This window comes from Hipposideros armiger, unplaced genomic scaffold (assembly GCF_001890085.2).
Source record: "Hipposideros armiger isolate ML-2016 unplaced genomic scaffold, ASM189008v1 scaffold_1753, whole genome shotgun sequence".
Lineage (NCBI taxonomy): Eukaryota > Metazoa > Chordata > Mammalia > Chiroptera > Hipposideridae > Hipposideros > Hipposideros armiger.
Window position 1 is genome coordinate 8,787 of NW_017733103.1, and position 19,231 is coordinate 28,017.

A 19,231-nucleotide genomic window follows, 5' to 3' on the forward strand; every position below is an offset into this window, starting at 1 on the left:
AAAATGTACAGATAATATTTTTCTTATACTTTATATTTCTTACCAAACAAGTAACTCATTATTCATTGTTTTGTGAGTTATTTAACATAAGATTTGATAAATATATTCCTATGAAATAGGAAGCATGTGGTAAAAAACACAATAGAAAAGAGGACACATATTTTTAGGTGCTGGACTTTCCAAGAAATCAGCTTCACTGACGTTAATGTTTGCTGGCCCAGTTCTTTGTAAGGAATATGTTTATATGGGTCCCAGGAATCTCAAGCAATTGACTTATGGAGACCAATATTCTCTGAATGGGAATGCATTGATACGCCTCCTAATTTCATCTTGTTCTTCTGGTTAGAGTAAATGAATTAAAGGACAAAAATATCTGAAAGGAAGCGCTATAGCAAGAAACTACCAAAGTAATATAGATAGAAAAAATTGAATCAAGTAGAGAAAAAACAACCAGACAAAAATTACTGGAGAATAGAAATGAGGTAGAAAGCCATTACAAGCAGACAGAAGAAGCTATTTGGTTTTGAAAGATCCATACAAAATGAGAGAGTTTAGGGATAGAGGGGCAGATAGGAAAGTAAAGAGAAAAGAATAAAAAGAAATAAGAAAATGTGAAACCATAATGCTAAAATATTAAACACATTTATAGTATATTGGGGTCCCAATAAGATGAAATAAAACAGGTAGTTAATGCAAGAACCACTATTTGTGTTTACAATCATTCTGTGAAGGGAGAAGCAAAAGAGTAGTAGATTTAAATATATGTATATATGCTATTTTAATAAAAAAAGAGACATTGTTTAATGCAAATAATTTTATTATATATTTACAAGTAATCTGACATTGGGTAGAAGAAATACCTACAGTATCATTTTAATATAAAATGACAAATGACTTTAATAAATTAAAATGACCATTTTTACTGAGAAATTAAATAGCAATAATGTAAAAATAGTTTTAAATTATCAGTAAAATTGTCTGTTTACTATTTTAATCTAGCACACATGAGTTCTTTGAGTGTCCAAGGAAATAATGGGTCAAGCAAATGTATCATCAAATAGATATGATGTGGCGGTGTTAATGAGGATGAAATTCAGTAAATTATGAGAGTGAGCTGAGTAATGATTTTAGGTCCTTTTAATTATAGGTATGAAGGAAGAGGATTGTTGAGAATGTGACATTAACTGGTAATAAATGATGGTACCCTGTTACCTTTTGTGTGGATGGGCAGTGAATTCAATGAATCAAAAATGCCAGAATAATACAAATGATGGTAGAGAACTACTCAATGCTCATATTATGTGAAGTAATGGAATAAGGACTGTGGCTTACTGCTTTAGAATGGTCTACCTTGTTCTAATCCTTACAAATATTTTAACCTTTGAATTTGTAGTTAATTTGAAGTAAGTTATCATTATATTCACAGGTTAAAACATCATTCATGGTAACGTAATCTAGATGGAACCACCATAACGACAGTTAATTTTCACAAATAAGCAAATAGTAGGCTAAAATAATTACACATACAGAGTACAAAATAAAATACAAACAACTTACAACCTTAAAGAATTTAATATTTAACTCTAGTGATTTTTATTTAGTAAGATTTGATAAACTTTTATCTTAAACGTGCAAACAGAAAAGGGCACAATTGGTTCCACTGAGATTGTACCAAATAACAAATCAGAGGCAGGATCTAATATATATCCTTGGGTTGCAAGAATATAAGGTGCACTGCTTAGAGATCAAATGAGAGTCCTGCCTGCGGAGCTTTGTTTAAGCAGCTGTTTCCTGGGTAGTCGTTTTAGCCAAATTTAAGAATATGTTTTGTTGTATGTAAGACTAGTCACACCAATTGTGCTTACAGTTTTTTTTTATATTTACATTCATATAACATAGGTACCAGTATAAAAACTTTGTCAAGAAAACATCTTTTCCACAACATAAAATACCAGTATTTTTCCAAAGAGTTGTTATTCCAATTATTCAAATATTTAAGTACTATTCAAAGCAAAGAAGCAAAGATACTGGCCACAAGTACCATTAACCATGCAGTTGTTAACAATAAAGGCTAAAAAAGAAGAGGCTTCTTTGAAAGCTGCCACACATGGACAAAGGTTAACTAATTTCCCTTGACCTCATCCAGATTGGTTTCTGAACAAGTTTTCTTGTCCCAGCAATTATGTAAAAATTATCAGAAAAATTACTCACTCCAAGGTCACCTGAGCGACAGCGTCCATTGAACTATATCCATTTTCCATGAAAATCTCCGTATACCGGCCCATTTTGATTGCTTCTAGCCATTCACCTACTGATCTGTAGGCCCCAGATCCCAGTGAGCCATGTTCTGCCAATAAATTAGATACTCTAAAACACATAAAACATAAAAAATTAAGAGTAATGTTTTATCTCTTTTATAACAAATTACATTGTAATGTTAGCTCATAGTCAATGGATCTTTTGGTTTATGAGTATATTTATAGGGGAAAATATACAGATGCTAACATGGAAGAAAATGTTTTGAAATATGGAACACAAAATCAATCCATTCAAATTTTTTCTATCCATAGTTAATGAGGATTTATAATGGCTTAATAAATACATTCTCTTAATACAAAACAATTTAAATGTCCTTCAATGGGGGTTTACTTAAGTAAATGTCAACCGTAACATATAGGACAAATACCTATCTTTTTACTCGTGTTCTCTGTACGTTTTCACATCCCATTTACACTTTACACTTCAACTTATTCCAGTGTAGTTTCTTCCAAACCAATTCTATATAAATTGTTCCGGTTGAAGTGAACAATGACCTCTATTTGTCAAAATCTATCAACATTTTCTAATCTGTAAGGTGATTAACCTCTCAGAAACAGTCAACAACCACCACCACCACTACCAGCTCCCTCTTGAAATGCTACCTTATATCATATTTTTTTTAATCACTATTCTCTCTTGGCTTCCATGACATTGGATGTTCCTGCTTTTCCTTAACCTTTTTTGCCTGTTATTCCTCCTTTTTGTGACTTAAAATCTGGAGGGAACCAGGGCTTGACTCTATATCTTCTCTACTAAGGCTGTAGCTCCACTTTATTTTAGACTATTTTACCCACTGTCATGCTCCACATAGCATCTATTTTTCCTATTTTTGTTTTTTCAAATCTCCAGTCTGGGTCTCTTATGCACTCATATGCCTACTTCATGCCTCCATATTTGTCACAGGAATATCTCCCCAACATTTCCAAAATCACACTCCTCATCGTCCTCATATCCAGTTCCTCCTGAAGTGCTCCCATTATACTGTACAATAAGGAAGAGTTCACTCCTTCCTTAGCCTCGATCTCCTCACAATCTACAATTGTGCATACTCTTGCTATCCATCCTATCTCTAATATATTGCATACCTTACAACTTCTCTGTCTCATTTGCTACCATCTTAATTCAAGACATCATGTCTTACCTGCACAACTACTCTAGCTTCCTACTTATCTTCCTAAATTCTACCCTCACTCTCCACTCCAAAGCCAAAGTTGTTTTATAATGTTTTTATTTTGTTCAATATCTCTCTCCCCATACACTGTGTTGCTCAATGCTGTATACTCAGCACCTAGCTCACAACATGACACAGAGTAGATATATAAATATTTGTTGGATGAATAAATGGATATGTTGTAGTAATTTGCAGCCATTAAGCAGTGGGGTCAAAGATTTGTTGAAAAGGAAATATAGGTGGAAACAGTTGGAGAGTAGGATCTTGAAGTTTAGATGATGGAAGAGTTGCAATTTTTGGTAACAGTAAAGTCTAGAATATGACTATAAGAAGAAGAGTCCAACGTAGGTTAGAGAATAAAATGACTAAAGGAGATAATTTCAAGGTATTGAGAGATATTTGGACATCATCTACATGATTACTGAAATCACCAAGTGTTGCAGTATGGGTAGGAATAGAGAGAAAGAGACAATGAGTCAGGAACTAACACCTTCTAGAATTAGGATTAGTAGATGACTGAACAAATATGGGTAGTGAGTGGTATAATCTTAAGCCACATCTGTTTAAATGAAACCTTGCAAGCTGATTCTACATATTGCACACAAGACAATATGAGAATTCTTTGGAGATTTTTAAACTGTTCTCAAGCTATAATAATCATGCTGATATAAATGAACACAATTTAGAACACAAAAATGTATTTTTGTGATTTCCTTTCTTCCTGTCCATGTGTGGAAATTTAACACAATTCAAACAAGTAGATGAGAGATATGCTTACTATTTTACAAGACAATAAACAATTTAAAAGCAGATATTTCAGGAACATAAGGACTAATCGCTAAGAAGATGCATCCACCAGTTGCTACCACAGAAAGTTAATGATGCCTGAACAGAGTTTGAAGATTTATTTCCTTATTTGTATTTAAAAATGGCTTTTTGCCAAGTAAACAAATGTTATGTCAGATTCACAGAACTTATGTAACTTTATCAACAAATTGTTTCTCATTTAGTTCATGCTATTGGACAGCCAGTTAAGTTAGTGGCATGATACTTGCAAAAAATAAACAATTGCTTCAAATATAATGAAAATAACAATCTGGTAAATTTCCTAGTAGAGAGCCAAATTGATTTATTTTTTGAAAGGATAATTCTGTAATTTTTTAGGTTAAAGGGAAAAGTACACTTTATAAATATGCAACATTATTTAAATGCTATCATAAAAAAATGCTTATTTCCTCACACAAACTTTTCCACAAAATTACTCATTTATCAATTTTAAGTCTGTTCTAACTACACAGTAAATGATTAGACAAATATCGGTGTGAAACTGCTTATAAGAGTAAATTCCTAAAGGGGTTGTCAATGTTCATAAAATATGACAGACACTGAAATCTATGCTAAAGAAATCAAAAGTCATATTGTTATATAGCTATAGTTTAAAATATATCAGTGTTCAATTGGCTTTTCCCTATGGTCTTATAATCATATTTTTCCCCATTCAAAACTATGTGGGAACCAAAACATGAAAATCCATGCATTTGAGTGGTTTTATTTTTTTTTATTATTATTTTTTAATGCTATCTGAACTTGGCTATAGTTAACATTTTTCTGAAACTGGCATGTTACACTAATAGATTAGGTATAGGTGCTTCAAAGTATAATTTAATCATGAATATTTCATTCATTGTAAGGGAGTAAGATTATGCAAATACTATAGTCAAATAAATTATTGTCATATGGCTTCATAGGTTAACATGTGTATAAAAATGATTTAATTAATTTAATATTAATTAAATTCATATAACTCCATCTGAGTTAGCTGAATTCAGGAAAATCTCTTAGGTCTAGACTTGTACCTGCTCGATGCATTAACCAGCGTCTTCAAGCTACTTGGGTTACGTATCAGCTTGTCCAACATGTTGACAATTTCATCAAACTTGGGCCTACTATTTCGGTCTTTCTGCCAGCAATCCAGCATTAATTGGTAGAGAGCAGCAGGACAGTCCATGGGGCTTGGCAGACGGTACCCTTCCTCTACAGCTTTAATCACCTGTGTAAAACAGAACCAGTCCCAACATCACAATTTACCATAGAATAACTTGAGAAATCTCCCACCAGGCAACGTTTATCCTTTTTTATTCTTACTCTTGCAATAACAACCAGCAATCACTATCTTTAAAATCTTCAACTACTTCCATTTGCTGCAAAATAAAAGTAGATAAATAAATATACTATCACAATATAAAAAATATGCTTTCTTCACATAGTATAAAGAAAACAAATGGTAATCATTTTTACCTAAGATCTTGATGAAGGGTGATTTTTAAAAAATAAATTGACATAAGAATAAACAGTTCATGTTTTATTTTTCCCTGCATTCTGGAATCACAGAGATTAAGTCTTCTAGTGATTTATCAGAAAAGTTAATGTCTTTTTAATGAAAAGTTATGTGCAGACCATATTTTTTAAAGTAATGAAACAGCAATTTTACTTCAAAAGAGACTTTTGGATGGTAAATGATGGATAAGTCAAAGGCTAAATTAGCATAATTATCTCATGTATCATTTAATAATGTTTAGGTCTCATCTACTGATTTTTGTCGGGAATTTGGAATAATTGTTTAGTAGCACAGGAATTACAAACATCATTGATTTTAAATGTATCCACATGTATGAATATCAGTCAAACTGTGAGACTGTTTGATCAAAAACATTTGTAATGTTGTTGCTGTCATCAAAATGTCTAACTCCAGAAAAGATTTGTTTATGCTCCTAAATATTGGATTGTTGGAAAAGTCTTGTCGGAAAAAAGTAATTTTTGCTATGTTTTTCATTGCAAAAATGCGTCATGACTTTTCCAACAACCCAATATAATAATACAGGTTTTATTCAATTGTTAAAAATCAAATGTTTAAGTAATACCAAAAACTAATAATGAATGTATTTCTCAAAATCCTATTATGAATATTTACTTAACAATTAAACTGAAATTTTTTCAGAAAGATTTTAGATTTGATCTGACAAATGGAAAAAAATATACTGATTATAATAGGAAATTTACAAAGATAATTTTGAATGATTGGAAAGAAACCAGTTTCTACGATAAAGAAAATGGCATCTGAACAAGAGCAGTGACAGATGAAAAATGGATGAAATAGCCGATTTAAGGGGCATTTATGACAAAGGGGAGATAGGAGAGAAAGTATTTGAGATAAAACAAGTTCAGGTCTATCACACTGTGGTTGCTGCTGTTAATTTAAGCAAGCCCATAGGGTACATGGTGACATGAGTGGGAAACACTCATGTGGCAATTTGCAGAAATCTGGCTAGAGCACAGGAGATATTGGGCTCATAATAGAAACATGAGGGTCATCAGCACTTGGTTACAGCCTGAAGTCAGGTGTAGTTTATGTCTCCTCTGGAAAGGCATAAAATAAAGCTTCCTGAGAAGCACCAATAGTTAAGTTCAAGCAGAGAATTAAAAACTACTGACTCTGAAAGAAATGGTTAAGTAAATACTGAATAAACAAAATATAGACGCTCCTCAACTTACGATGGGGTTACTTCCAATAACCCATTGTAAATTGAAAATATCCTAATCCAAACATTTAGTACACCTAAACTATGCAACATCACAGCTTAGCTTAGCCTACTTTAAACCTGCTTAGAACACTTACATTAGCCTACAGTTGGACATAATCATCTAACACAAAGCCTATTTTATAACAAAATGTTGAATGTCTCATGTAATTTATTATGTGTATTACTTTTGCACCACCGTAAAGTAAAAAAATTGGAAGTCAAACCATCATTAAGTCAGGGATTGTCTGTACCTGAGAGTCACCCACCACCTTAGTTAACTCAAAAATAACATAACAAACTACAAGGCAAACCACAGTAGAAACTATGACAAAACTATAACATATGGTTAACATATCTAATGTGTTAAAAGCTCATGCATATTGAAAAATACAATGAGACAACAGCTAAATGAGAAATAGATACTAACCAAAAATGTATTAAAAAATTAAAACTTAATAAATTTGGAGAAAATATTATTCTCACTGATGATTAAATAAATAAGCAGTAAAAGAATAAAAAATACCATCTGCACTCATATATTAACATAAGTTATTTATTTATTAATTTGCTTATAAGACTCCCCACAGTGGATATTCTCCTTAATAACATATATGTACCAAAATTAAATATCTTAATATAAATTATATCATAAAATATTTCATTATGCAGTGAAAATAGTGACTCTTAATTACTTAAAATCTAATTTATTTCATAACGTGAGTTTTCAAAAAGCTGATACCAATTAGTTTATTTTTTTCTTTAGCACCAACTGGACAAGCAGTTAACCAAGTTTACTATTTGGAAGTGTTGAAAAGGCTGTGTGAAAGTTAGACGACCTGAACTTTTCGCCAACAATTGTATCACAGCAATGGACGAGCTCACACAGCACTGTCTGTGAGGTAGTTTTTTGCCAGTACACAAATAACTGTATTAAGAACACTCTCCAATCTCATCTGATCTGGCCCCCAATGACTTCTTTCTTTACCCAAAGATAAAGGAAATATTGCAAGGAAAACATTTTAATGACATTTAGGACATCAGGGGTAATACAACAACAGCTCGGATGGCAATTCCAGAAAAAGAGTTCCAAAATCGCTTTGAAGGGTGGACTAGGTGCTGGCATCGGTGCATAGCTTCCTAAGGGGAGTACTTCAAAGGTGACCTTAGTGGTATTCAGCAGTGAGGTATGTAGCACTTTTTCTAGGATGATGTCTCAAACTCAATTGTCAGACCTCATATATGTATTAAATCAGAAATTTCTATAATGTGCTTTGTTCCCAGTGACACTTACCAAAAGAGTTCCATCACACTAGCAGTTAAGGCTGCCACCAGGGCACTATGGACTATTTGTGCCCAGGTACAAGCAGAAGAGGGGAGTCACTATGATGGCAAAGGTAATTGATATCAAGCAGTAGGAAGCTGCTTGCGCACCATTGGGACAGGGAGAAATATGTGTGGAACCCAAATGATACACTTGATGCCTTCTTGTTATTTCTTTATAACAAGTTTGTCCTGAAAATGCTTACCCCAGGAATGAAGAGTGAATTCAGACTACCAGTTAAGCTGCCATGATCTGACAAGTTGATAGGTGAAGGGAATGCAGAATGTATAGTGGAGGAGGGAGAGGCAAAGACCAGGTGAGGTCTTGAGATCAACTGAAGCTACAGGGGCTGCAGTGCAGTCTATAACCTAGCTCTTCTGAGTTTCCCCTCAGGAAGAATCCACAAAATCATGCAACAAACACTTCCTGAACCTGTGTGGAGAAGTCAGTCTGTATTGCAAAAGGGGTGGAGGTTGGTAACCATGAGAATATATTTCCTAACATCACCTGCAGGGATGGTAACTGACTAATAATTCTTAACCCTTAGCCCTCTAAAACCCATCATCACATTTGCACCACGCCATGCTTTGCACAGGTTACTCCCAGTCAATTAGTGAACATGGCAGTGATAATAAGATAGGCTCTTTCCTGTGAGATGCCTGTGATAGACACTGCTGGCTTGAGGGCTCCCTGGCAGCCTACAAACCTCTGTTAGAACTGCACCTCAGCCTCAGATGCTTGCACTCAATCATCCTTCCATCTCTACCATATCTGTATCACAGTCTGACACCTCTTCCCCTCATCCCTCCATGTGTTTCCTTACAAGCATTTCCCTTTAACAATATTAATGTATATCTATTATAATTCCCTCTTGGCTTCTTGGAGGACCTAGACTCACTCAGGTATTATATCATAGGCACTATGATGCAAACTGTACATATGTTATCTACATTCAGTTTTACCACATATCTGCAAGCTAGGAATTATGATACATATTTTACAAATGAAACACTTGAGATTCCAGGGGTTAAGTATTGCCTGTGTTTACACAGCTAAGAAGCGGCAGTGGTTAAGATTCACATTTAAGTCTCTCAGGCATGCAAGTCTGTGATATAGCTTATACTAGAATTAAAAGGAGCTATTTCATTAGAGAGTGCATTCTTCATCACAGGAGATATGCAAATGCAGGCTGAGTGGCAGGAAGTTTGTAGGGAGAATTTGAGCATCAGCTGGGTGTTTTCATGAATTAAGATCTGTCTATGGTGTGAGTGCCTATGTTGCTAGGTATTTACTTGAAATTTCACATATGAGTCCTTTTGTTGTTATAAAATATGAAGCTCCCCCGAAGTGGCTAGAGTTTAAGTATATATTCCTGTAAATGATCACAGATACCATAGAAATAGTTCCAGATATACCATTGTTTTCTAGTATTTTGTTCCTTTTGCCAATAGTTATTAAAGATATATTGAGTATGCATTTATCTTAGTACATTGATCTTAGACCAACAGAGCTCTGGAGATTAAAGAGAGCTTTAAAATCCTCAATTCAAGTCCATTCCCTTTACAGTCATTGAAACTGACCAAGAGTTATAGAATCCAAAATGAATGGCCTTTAGTTCAATATATTTGTTTTTTGTTTTTGTTCTTAAACAGCAAGGAACATAAATTTTGGACTTAGGTAATGATATTTCTTTATGTATAACTTTTTCCAAAGGGATAAGAATTTCCCTGAGGTTACCAGTCTCTAAAAAAATTACTTGCATCCAGCGGCAGCATTATCCTTAGAGGACAAATATTGTCTTAGAAGACCAATATATGTTGGTGCAACACACTCATTTTTACACAGGCATTATTACACTGAGGCTAAGAAGTTTAATAATTTTCTCACTGTCAAATCTTGGTAATTTGAGTATTTGGATGAGAACTAAAGTCCTCAAACTGTGTTAGCATAGAATATTCTCTTTGTTTTATCATAAAATATTTGAACAATATAAGAAGAATGATATATATTTATATATTTACATCTATATCTACATCTATATCTACATCTATATCTATCTATCTATTCTCTACCACGGAAAAATGAAACAAAGAATAGAAATACAAAAAGAGGCACACCCAGAGTGGGTTGACATCCTTTTGGTGACAAATATTCTCACTGCTTTATAGGTAAGATCTAAGCCAACAGACGGAGCAATAAAAAACTGACTGCTTACAAAAAGAGGCAAAAATAATTCTAACATGAGATTGAAAAAACATTATACTTAAATGAGCTCTTAAAATATCTTATAACCTATGTGTAGGTATAATCTATGTATTCATATATTTCATAATAATTACAAAAGACACTGTCACTAAATATAAAAATGCAATGCAATGAGATCTCTTATTATTTTGGTTTCTATTTTACGTTCTGAAAAATGTTGACATTTAAAATGTTTGTTATCAATAAAGAAGCTTCTACTGACTATAGGATATTATCTTAGCTTCCCAAGCTTGAATCAGAGTTCATGATCTGGTATTTACCTCAATCATCCTAGTCCTTCTAGTTTATTTTTTTATGTGTTGTTATGATTTTTCTCTGTGATGACAGAGGCAATCCTAAATCAAAAGAAACCTACTACAGCATTCTGTCTCCCTGACACAGCAAAAGATCTTTGAGAGATTTAGATGACTCTGAATGTCTTGGTAATGTAACATTTTCAGGGTAGCAAAACCCTTTTAGAATCAGATAGGATCTAGAATGTGGAGATTATGGAATATATCATTCAAAACTGCCAAATCAGTACTTCTACTTTGTGCTTTGATAATTTTTTTCAAAAGATATTAAGTAATCATGATTTGCAAATATAGTAGATATGTCATGTTATTGGATACACATTTATATAGAAATTAAGGCTTATCAAACTTAGTGTTATATCTAAAAACTAAATGCCATTAATGATCATGAACTTGCTGAGGAAATAAAAAGCAAGCATTCGACACGCTATTAATGGCAGATATTTTAGAAAGATCTGTAACTATGTAATCATTTTCTCTAAACCTCATTTAGATTCTTAGAAAGCCTCAAGTCAGAATGTTTGTTTTTATTTTTATAAGTTCCTGAAAATATTACTTCGGCATTCCCTTGTATTTAAAAAAAATAGTTTGAAATAAAGTTATCTGGAAGCGTATCAAGATTCTCAAAGGCTGAAATCAGGAAAAAAATGTAGCCCAAACCTTTCACACCTCTTTGCTTCTATGTCCTTCTCCATGTAACTTTATACTGTCCACTCACAACAAGCAGTGGAATGGACTGATCCTCTGATTACAGGATTGGCCAGTGGGTTTTAGCAGATATGTTCCAGGCTTGGGAGCATTTGGGCTCATTCTTGCCCTTCACTCAGTTGGCAAATGAGCTAATATCCGGTCTCCAGCGGAAGCTGGAAGCCAGGTGGAGCAAAGCCAGGTACAGAGCAGCCAACCCCAAGGAAAATGAGCAAAGCCAGTCAAGGTCAGCAGAAACACTAGGAAAATTCACCTGGCGTCATGTTCTACTTTGGTCTGTAATTTTACTTACGACACATAAAACTACCTCAGGAATAACTGCCAAACGTGGATGATGCTGCTACACATACTAGCATCATACGCATAGTTGGGAAAGACTGGTAATTCTGAGTGACAGAATCAGAATTCAAAATACCTCAAGTGAGAGAAGGAGTTAACTAGGCAAATAAGGGACACATGTTTTCCTTAAGTGAAAAGCCTTGCTGGCAAGACAGAATAAAATTTCTTCACAAAAACTAAAGGAAAGCATGGCATTGAAATGAGCCTTAAGACAAGACAGAAGTCAAACCAAGAAGTGCTCTGCAGCTCAGATTAGCAGTTGGCATTTATCTGGAGAACAGAAAGTAGCAAATAGGTCTACTCTTCGTCTAGACTACATCAATCCAGAGAAATCATTCAATGCTGAACTGAATGTCTTACATTCAATTAGAAGGGTGATCCAGGATCACTGACTGAAAATGAAAGGGAAGAAGTAGACATTGATTCAGTTGGAGACAGTGCAGTGGCTAGGTACACAAAATGTGAACCAGCTTGAAATTTCTGCTATAACTTTTATTATTTTTGTGACTGTAAGAAAGTCATTTAATTTTTCCAAGGTTTAGTTTCTTATCTGCAAAACAGGAATAATAATATCTCTCTGGTGGTTTGTTAAATCTACAGAGGGTGCCAAAAAAAGTACATACATTTTAAGAAAGGAAAAAAACTGTATTAAACTGTATAGGTATATATTATAATATTCAATATATACCTATAACAAAAGATGAATACAAGTCATGTTTGACTTCTGCAATTACAAGAGGTGCTCAAAGTGGTTACCGTCAGTTTCCAGACACTTCTGATTATGGTGAACTACTGCTTGAGCAATACTGACCAAAGTGTCCACTTGTATACATTTTTTGGCACCTCTGGTATACCAAGAGTTCAGTGATATTTTTATCATAGTCCTGCCCCTAAAATCTTAGAGGGGCAGACAACAGGTACTATGTTCTCCCAAATTTAGAGAGATATAAGTCAGCATCCTCCCCTTCAACCAAGTGAGTTTAGCACAAAGAAAACCAATTGTAGCAATTTTAGATGACTACAAGAAGCAACTTTAGATGTCTTGCTGTATACTTGTAGAGAGGCAAGACTCCATCAGCCCTTGAATGACATGGGTTTGAACTGCACAAGTTCTTTTACATGCACATTTCTTCAGTAAGTACTGCAAATGTATTTTGTCTTCCTTATGATTTTCTTAATAACATTTTCTTTTCTGTAGCTTGTTTTATCAAAAGAATACAGTATATAATACATATAACACAAAATATGTGTTAACTGACTGCTTATGTTATTGGTAAGGCTTCCAGTCACAGTAAGCTATTAGTAGTTAAGGTTTGGGGGAGTCAAAACTCCTATGTGGATTTTCAACTGTGTAGGGGTTGGTACCCTGAACCACCTCATTGTCAAGGGTCAACTGCAATCCTTGGGAATGCTGCAGTGTGACCCTAGCTTCTCACCAGGGAAATTTAAAGAAAGCAGCCTTTCTGGGGCAGCCTGCAGCAGTGCTGAAAAGGGGAAAGGCTGGCAGGGCATCCAAGAAGAATGTGTTTCCCTCAGGTGACGCAGACACGTGTATACTGCAGTAAGAGACTGTGAGGTGGGGAGCAGGTGCAAGTGAGAGGAACTGGGAGAAGTCAGGTGGAACACATCCTTCTCTCTAGGGACCTTGCAGGGAGGAGGCTCTCATCAAGGGTTTCTGGGAAAGCTCAGACATGAACCCTACTAGAGAATTCATGTTTGGGTAACCACCTCATAGGAGGCATCAATAGTCAAACATTATAAAAACAGTCTTGCCCCTTATTTTCCACCTCTTTATCCAGGAAAATCTTGAGAAGTCCAGACACAGCCTTTGGCAGAGGAGGAAGAACAAAAATCTGACCATTCTTTCTTCCCAATATAGGTACCAGTGGTCAGGCTGGCCCTGCAGTTGTGGAAAACACTTTGAAATGGATATGGCTCTGGCTCTGCTTTGACTGGACTTGCATTTTTATATCTGAGAGTGAGTCCTAACTACTGTCATGGAACTGCTGTTGGACATGAGATAGGAGAGATACAGTACCTGTCTGATAACCCCTGAAGACAGAGGAGAGAGAGATTTTACAGAGCTGGATGAAAGAAAGCATTACAGAAAAAAAATGTTTTAAACCAACATACTCTTCAGCTTAGACTTCAATATACTGGTTTTATAAAGAAGTAATGAGATAGTAGTTGGGAAAGCACTTAAGACAATGTATGGCAAATAGTAAGGGCTAAATAAATGTTAGCTGCTTTTATCATTGTTCTTGTTATTTGATGGAAAATATCAAATTTAATTGGGATGCAGAATGGAAAGGGTTGCATTGAATAGTAACAATGGAAAATTACAAAAGCACAGACCAGAGCCATGTGTTAGGCATGATATCTTATAGGAAATGTTCTGAACTTGAATAGAAGATTCTTTCATGGTTCCTTTAATTCTAGGATTCTACTATTTTAAGAATGAACTATTTTTCCATGTGGGGAAAAATCTGTTTTATCCCCCCAAATTAAATAGACAGTACAGCTCTTCCTACATTTTTAAATTAAAAAAAAATAAAAACACAGATTATTTCTTTTTATCCTCTAAGAGCATCCACTATTAAATCAATACCATCCATCCTTTGGGTCTAGGATATTAGCTGCCTTTATCAAATGCAAATCATAAAAACTTGCCTGTCAGTAATCATTCTTTGATGGTTCTTTCTTTATCTTTGAAAATGATACTGACATAAAATGAGTTGAACATCACTACAGTATAGCTGGAACTGTCTAGCAAGGGACTGAGCTTTTATATAATAATAACTTACTTTCCCTTGTTCTAACTCATTTTAAGCTTCTGCATAAAGGCTATTCCAACAACAACAAAACAGATTAGAGGATAAGCAAAATATTTCATTTTATAAAGCAACTCTCATGTTCAGAAATGAAAAAATATATGTCTCCTGACACAGAGAGCAAAAGCATTTCATAACAAACTTGAGTGGGAACAGTTTCATACTTACATCTTGATTGGTCATCTCCCAGTAGGGTCTCTCTCCGTAAGACACAACCTCCCACATCACGATTCCATAACTCCAGACATCACTGGCAGAGGTAAACTTTCGGAAAGCTATAGCTTCTGGGGCAGTCCATCTGATTGGAATTTTGCCTCCCTAAAATTGAAAAAGAATAAAAAAGTTCTCACACACTTCAAATGTATCCAGGGATATTGCTGCCTCACTGAAAAGATCTAGAAAGAGATGTAGCATTTTTAAGTGAATCTGTTTGACAGCATGCAGTCTCTTTTCACATATCAGTTCATAAGCACTCATAGGCTGACTCCTAACTGGCAGTCCAGGTTTCTGATTTAAATTCTGTTTGACTACTGGAACACATACAGGACCATGTCTCAATTACAGTGTCAGGATGGCAGCTCTAAGTGGGGGAAAACACACAGTTAAGCAAATCAATAACAAATACTTTCATGACTTTCTACCAGAGAATAAAAGACTCAAATTCCCATGGTGCTTTTCTCTTTAATATAGGAGTTGTAAGTAGAATGTCTCAGTGCTAAATGCAACACTGAGATGTTTAACAGTTAATAAGACAAGCACAAAAAGCAGATGTGTTAAAAGCATAGTTATACTTTTCCTTGACATCATGCAATCTCTTTTAGACTTGATTTCTCTTATTTTCTTTATTTGCTGCTGAAATATTTTTGTGTTTGTTTAGTTAGTCTTTGCTTTTTTTTTTCCTCTAAGAGGTAGGTTTATCACTTAATTCAACCACTTTAAAATTATTGAAATTACATTATGGGGAAAAACTTACAACATTATCAAGTTTGGGATTTTTTACATTGTAAAAAATTTGGTGTGGTAGGTTCTCTCTCAGTTCACTAAATAAATACTTGTCTATCCTTCCCCTTTTAGGGTGAATTTTTTTTGTCTTAATTTTTAAAAGCCGGCAACCCCAGGCAACCAAACATTTATAAGCAAAAATATATTAAAGGAGCAGATAGAATAGATAGATAGATAGATAGATAGATAGATAGATGATAGATTTTTGAATATTTTATCTTAAAAAGACTAACACATGCCTTTCCATTTTGTAAGAAGGGAATAATTTAACTCACATACTATAAAAAATGGGACCTAAACTGCTTTTTTATGAACCAAAGTTTCAAGACATATGAGGAAATAAGAGTTTCATGTAATGCTTAAAATTGTTCTCTGAATTAATTTGAATTATTCAAACCAAATTTGTATTATTTGCTCCTTAGAAATATGGCAATGCCACTTTAAGAAGACTTTCCTGAAACATACTTTTGTTAGTAAAATATTCATAGGTAATATCACACACTTAGGTCTGGCTATATGCTGTGATATTCTATATTATTAAAATTATAGCTTGTTGATTCATTTATACTGCAACCTAGAATGTTTCTCCCAATCCTTTGAGCATCATATTGGTCATCAGTACTATCTGAAGTTCTCTATCTTCTTATCTCTCAGTATATACATTTTCCACAAATTGCCACCATGCCCCATTTCACAGGAATACGTCTTGAGGGTCTCAGGATCCTTGCTTCCCCATCCGTCTCCCTCTTTCCCAGCATGATACCTTGACACAGACGTTGATTATTCACTTTATGCATTTAACTAAACATCAACCAATCATTCTGGGAATGAATTTTCCTACAAACTTAATCTTGCTTAGGCCAAGGTTGTTAAGTGTAACTCTAATCCCGGGAGAATTCTTAAATGAGGTTTCATTTAATGCAAATAATGACAAAGAAAATTAAGTCTAGAAAAAGAGGAATTGATATCCCATGAATTAATTTATTAATTCATTAAGCTCACCATTAGAAGACTGTTTGCCTAGATAAGTTACTCTTGATCTTCAGCATAAAACAATCCCTAAATATCTCTGAGTCATAAAGCAACAATGAAAAAAGCAACATATACAAATTTTATAATCTATGAATAGAGTTTGTTGTTAGATTATGAGTAGGAGTAATTCTATAAAGCTGAATTAAATAAAAAAATGTGTAACACCGCTATCATAAAAATAAGGGACAACAAAGCTGTTCTTTTGTATTGAAATAAGTTAACCAAATTGTACAGTTGAAAATATACAATGATAAATTACTATTAAACATTGAGGACATCTAACTTGATGACATTGTAAAGATTTAGAATTAATCAAATGTAGTTTATCATAAGGGATTTAAACAAGAAATGCAATACATAGGCCACCCATAAAATTCTGTTTAACCAATACTCAGTTTTTCACAGAAAGAACTGTCAGTTTTATAACAGGAAGCAATTACACTGCTGGCAAAGAGTGCTGATGTATGCTAATTAGGACAATATGACTTGGTGACCGATTTTTCAAAGATATGGGCTTAACAGTTTATATAGTATGTGAGAAAGGTAATTAGGCATTGACATACCTTCAGTAAATCAAAACTTTTTGAAGGAACAGCTCTTTTATCCCCTATCATCTGATTCCTTAAAAGGTAGGTTTAGATATTTTTGTATTTTACAAATGAATGTACTATATAGTGCAGAGAGTGCAAGCTATCCACTAATGCTATACATATTTATATATTCATGTATTGTGTTTGTGTGTGTGTGTGTGTGTGTGTGTGTGTGTGTGTGTGTGTGTGTGTGTGTAGCTTTATATAGCTTTAATGTAGGAGAGTCCTTAACTTTTTCTTTTCCATTTAAAATTTCATATGATTTTTGCTTTGTTGTATTCTCTCCAAACTTAAACACTTTTACTTTCAGGATCTATTGGAAAAAATAAATTATTGAGACTCACAAGGTGAATATTTTGCTTATCTGAGTTTAATATTCAAATTTTCTGATTTCTAACAAGGACCATCAACTGGATTTCTTTTATCCCCCACCACCTCTCTTGCTCTTTCTTTTTGTATGTTGGAGAAATGTCCTTTTTTTGCTATTTCCTTGCAAGTCTTTAAAAATGGAATGTGACTAGTGCAGTTTCAGAAATGCATTCTGTTAGATCTTACCCTTGTGGTGTAGGCTGCCTCAGGATCGTCTTCCAGAACCCTGGAAAGCCCAAAGTCAGACACCTTGCACACCAGGTTGCTGTTGACTAAGATGTTTCTGGCAGCGAGGTCTCTGTGCACATAGCCCATGTCTGAAAGGTACTTCATTCCCGCAGCAATGCCTCTCAGCATGCCAACGAGCTGAATCACAGTGAACTGCCCATCATTTTTCTGCAAAGACAATGTAGAGATATCAGTTCAGCAATGCCAGTCACTGGGGGAAAATGTAAAAGGATCTTCCTTCAAAGCCCAAATGAATACCATCACCAAATGCATGTGCAATTTCTATCAAAACAGAAAAAGTTGGGAACCACATAGTTAACCTGGTAATGTTTATCAGTGTTCTCCTGGGTCAAAGCAGATAAACGCTTTGAAAGCCCTTGTCAAAAATCTCATTTAATTGTCCTCTGCATTGTAAGTCATTTATTCTCAGTCATCAGAGGAGCGTGTGCATCACTGGAACCTGCTGCTTGCCTAGGGTTAAAACTGCATTTTCGAGGAGCTTTAAGAGGCTTGTAATAGATATGTATGATATAAGGGTAGGGAGGGATGATGGATTGGGGGAGGGGGGTTGTCACTTTGTTTTGTACACCTGAATCTGGGAAAAAAAAAAAAGAGGCTAGAGAGATAGACATATTGGCGTAAAGAAGAAATGGCTGGAGGAGATAAAGGGAGATGCTGCAGTAGCAGATGGGAGGGAAATGACCAGGACAACGCTATCATTCCTTGGGAGCTTGCTGTCTTTGTCAAGGGCACTGAACTTACTGCAGACATACAGAAAAAGGCTCACCTGATGTTTATTTTGAAATAAAGGAATGATGTGACCTTAAGAGACTGGAGAACTGGAAGATATGTATAAGACATTTGGCACCAGAATCTGGTAGAGGCGGGAGATTAGAGGGGAAGTTCGCCTTGTCAGTGGACCCCTGTCATAGTCAATGCATCAATGCACAGGCCCCTCTTATGATCAAAATGCCATTTCCCATCACCTTCCCTAATCAATAACAATAATCGCTATACTGAAGGTGAAAAACTGTCGCCTATAGGTTAAACAGGTCTGCAAATATGTTACATTGTCTAGCACAAACTTAATGTTCATTAATAAAATGAGCTGTCAATGTTTAAAATTTGGAGACTTACACATAAAAAAAAAAAAAGCTTTTTCTGAAACCGAGAAGATCTGAC

At 34.6% G+C, this 19,231-nt stretch overlaps 1 protein-coding gene across 1 annotated transcript in view; it reads right to left on the reverse strand.

Annotated features, from left to right (window-relative positions):
• Positions 1 to 799: 799 nt before the first annotated feature.
• Positions 800 to 19,231, reverse strand: part of EPHA5 (EPH receptor A5) — a gene marked incomplete at its 5' end in the record, with an annotated part of 78,518 nt that continues 60,086 nt past the window's right edge. The window contains 4 exons of the mRNA XM_019634582.1: positions 800 to 2,367; positions 5,347 to 5,540; positions 14,997 to 15,146; positions 18,008 to 18,217. Coding sequence (XP_019490127.1) covers positions 2,208 to 2,367; positions 5,347 to 5,540; positions 14,997 to 15,146; positions 18,008 to 18,217 — 714 coding nt within the window. The remainder of the gene's footprint in view (positions 2,368 to 5,346; positions 5,541 to 14,996; positions 15,147 to 18,007; positions 18,218 to 19,231) is intronic.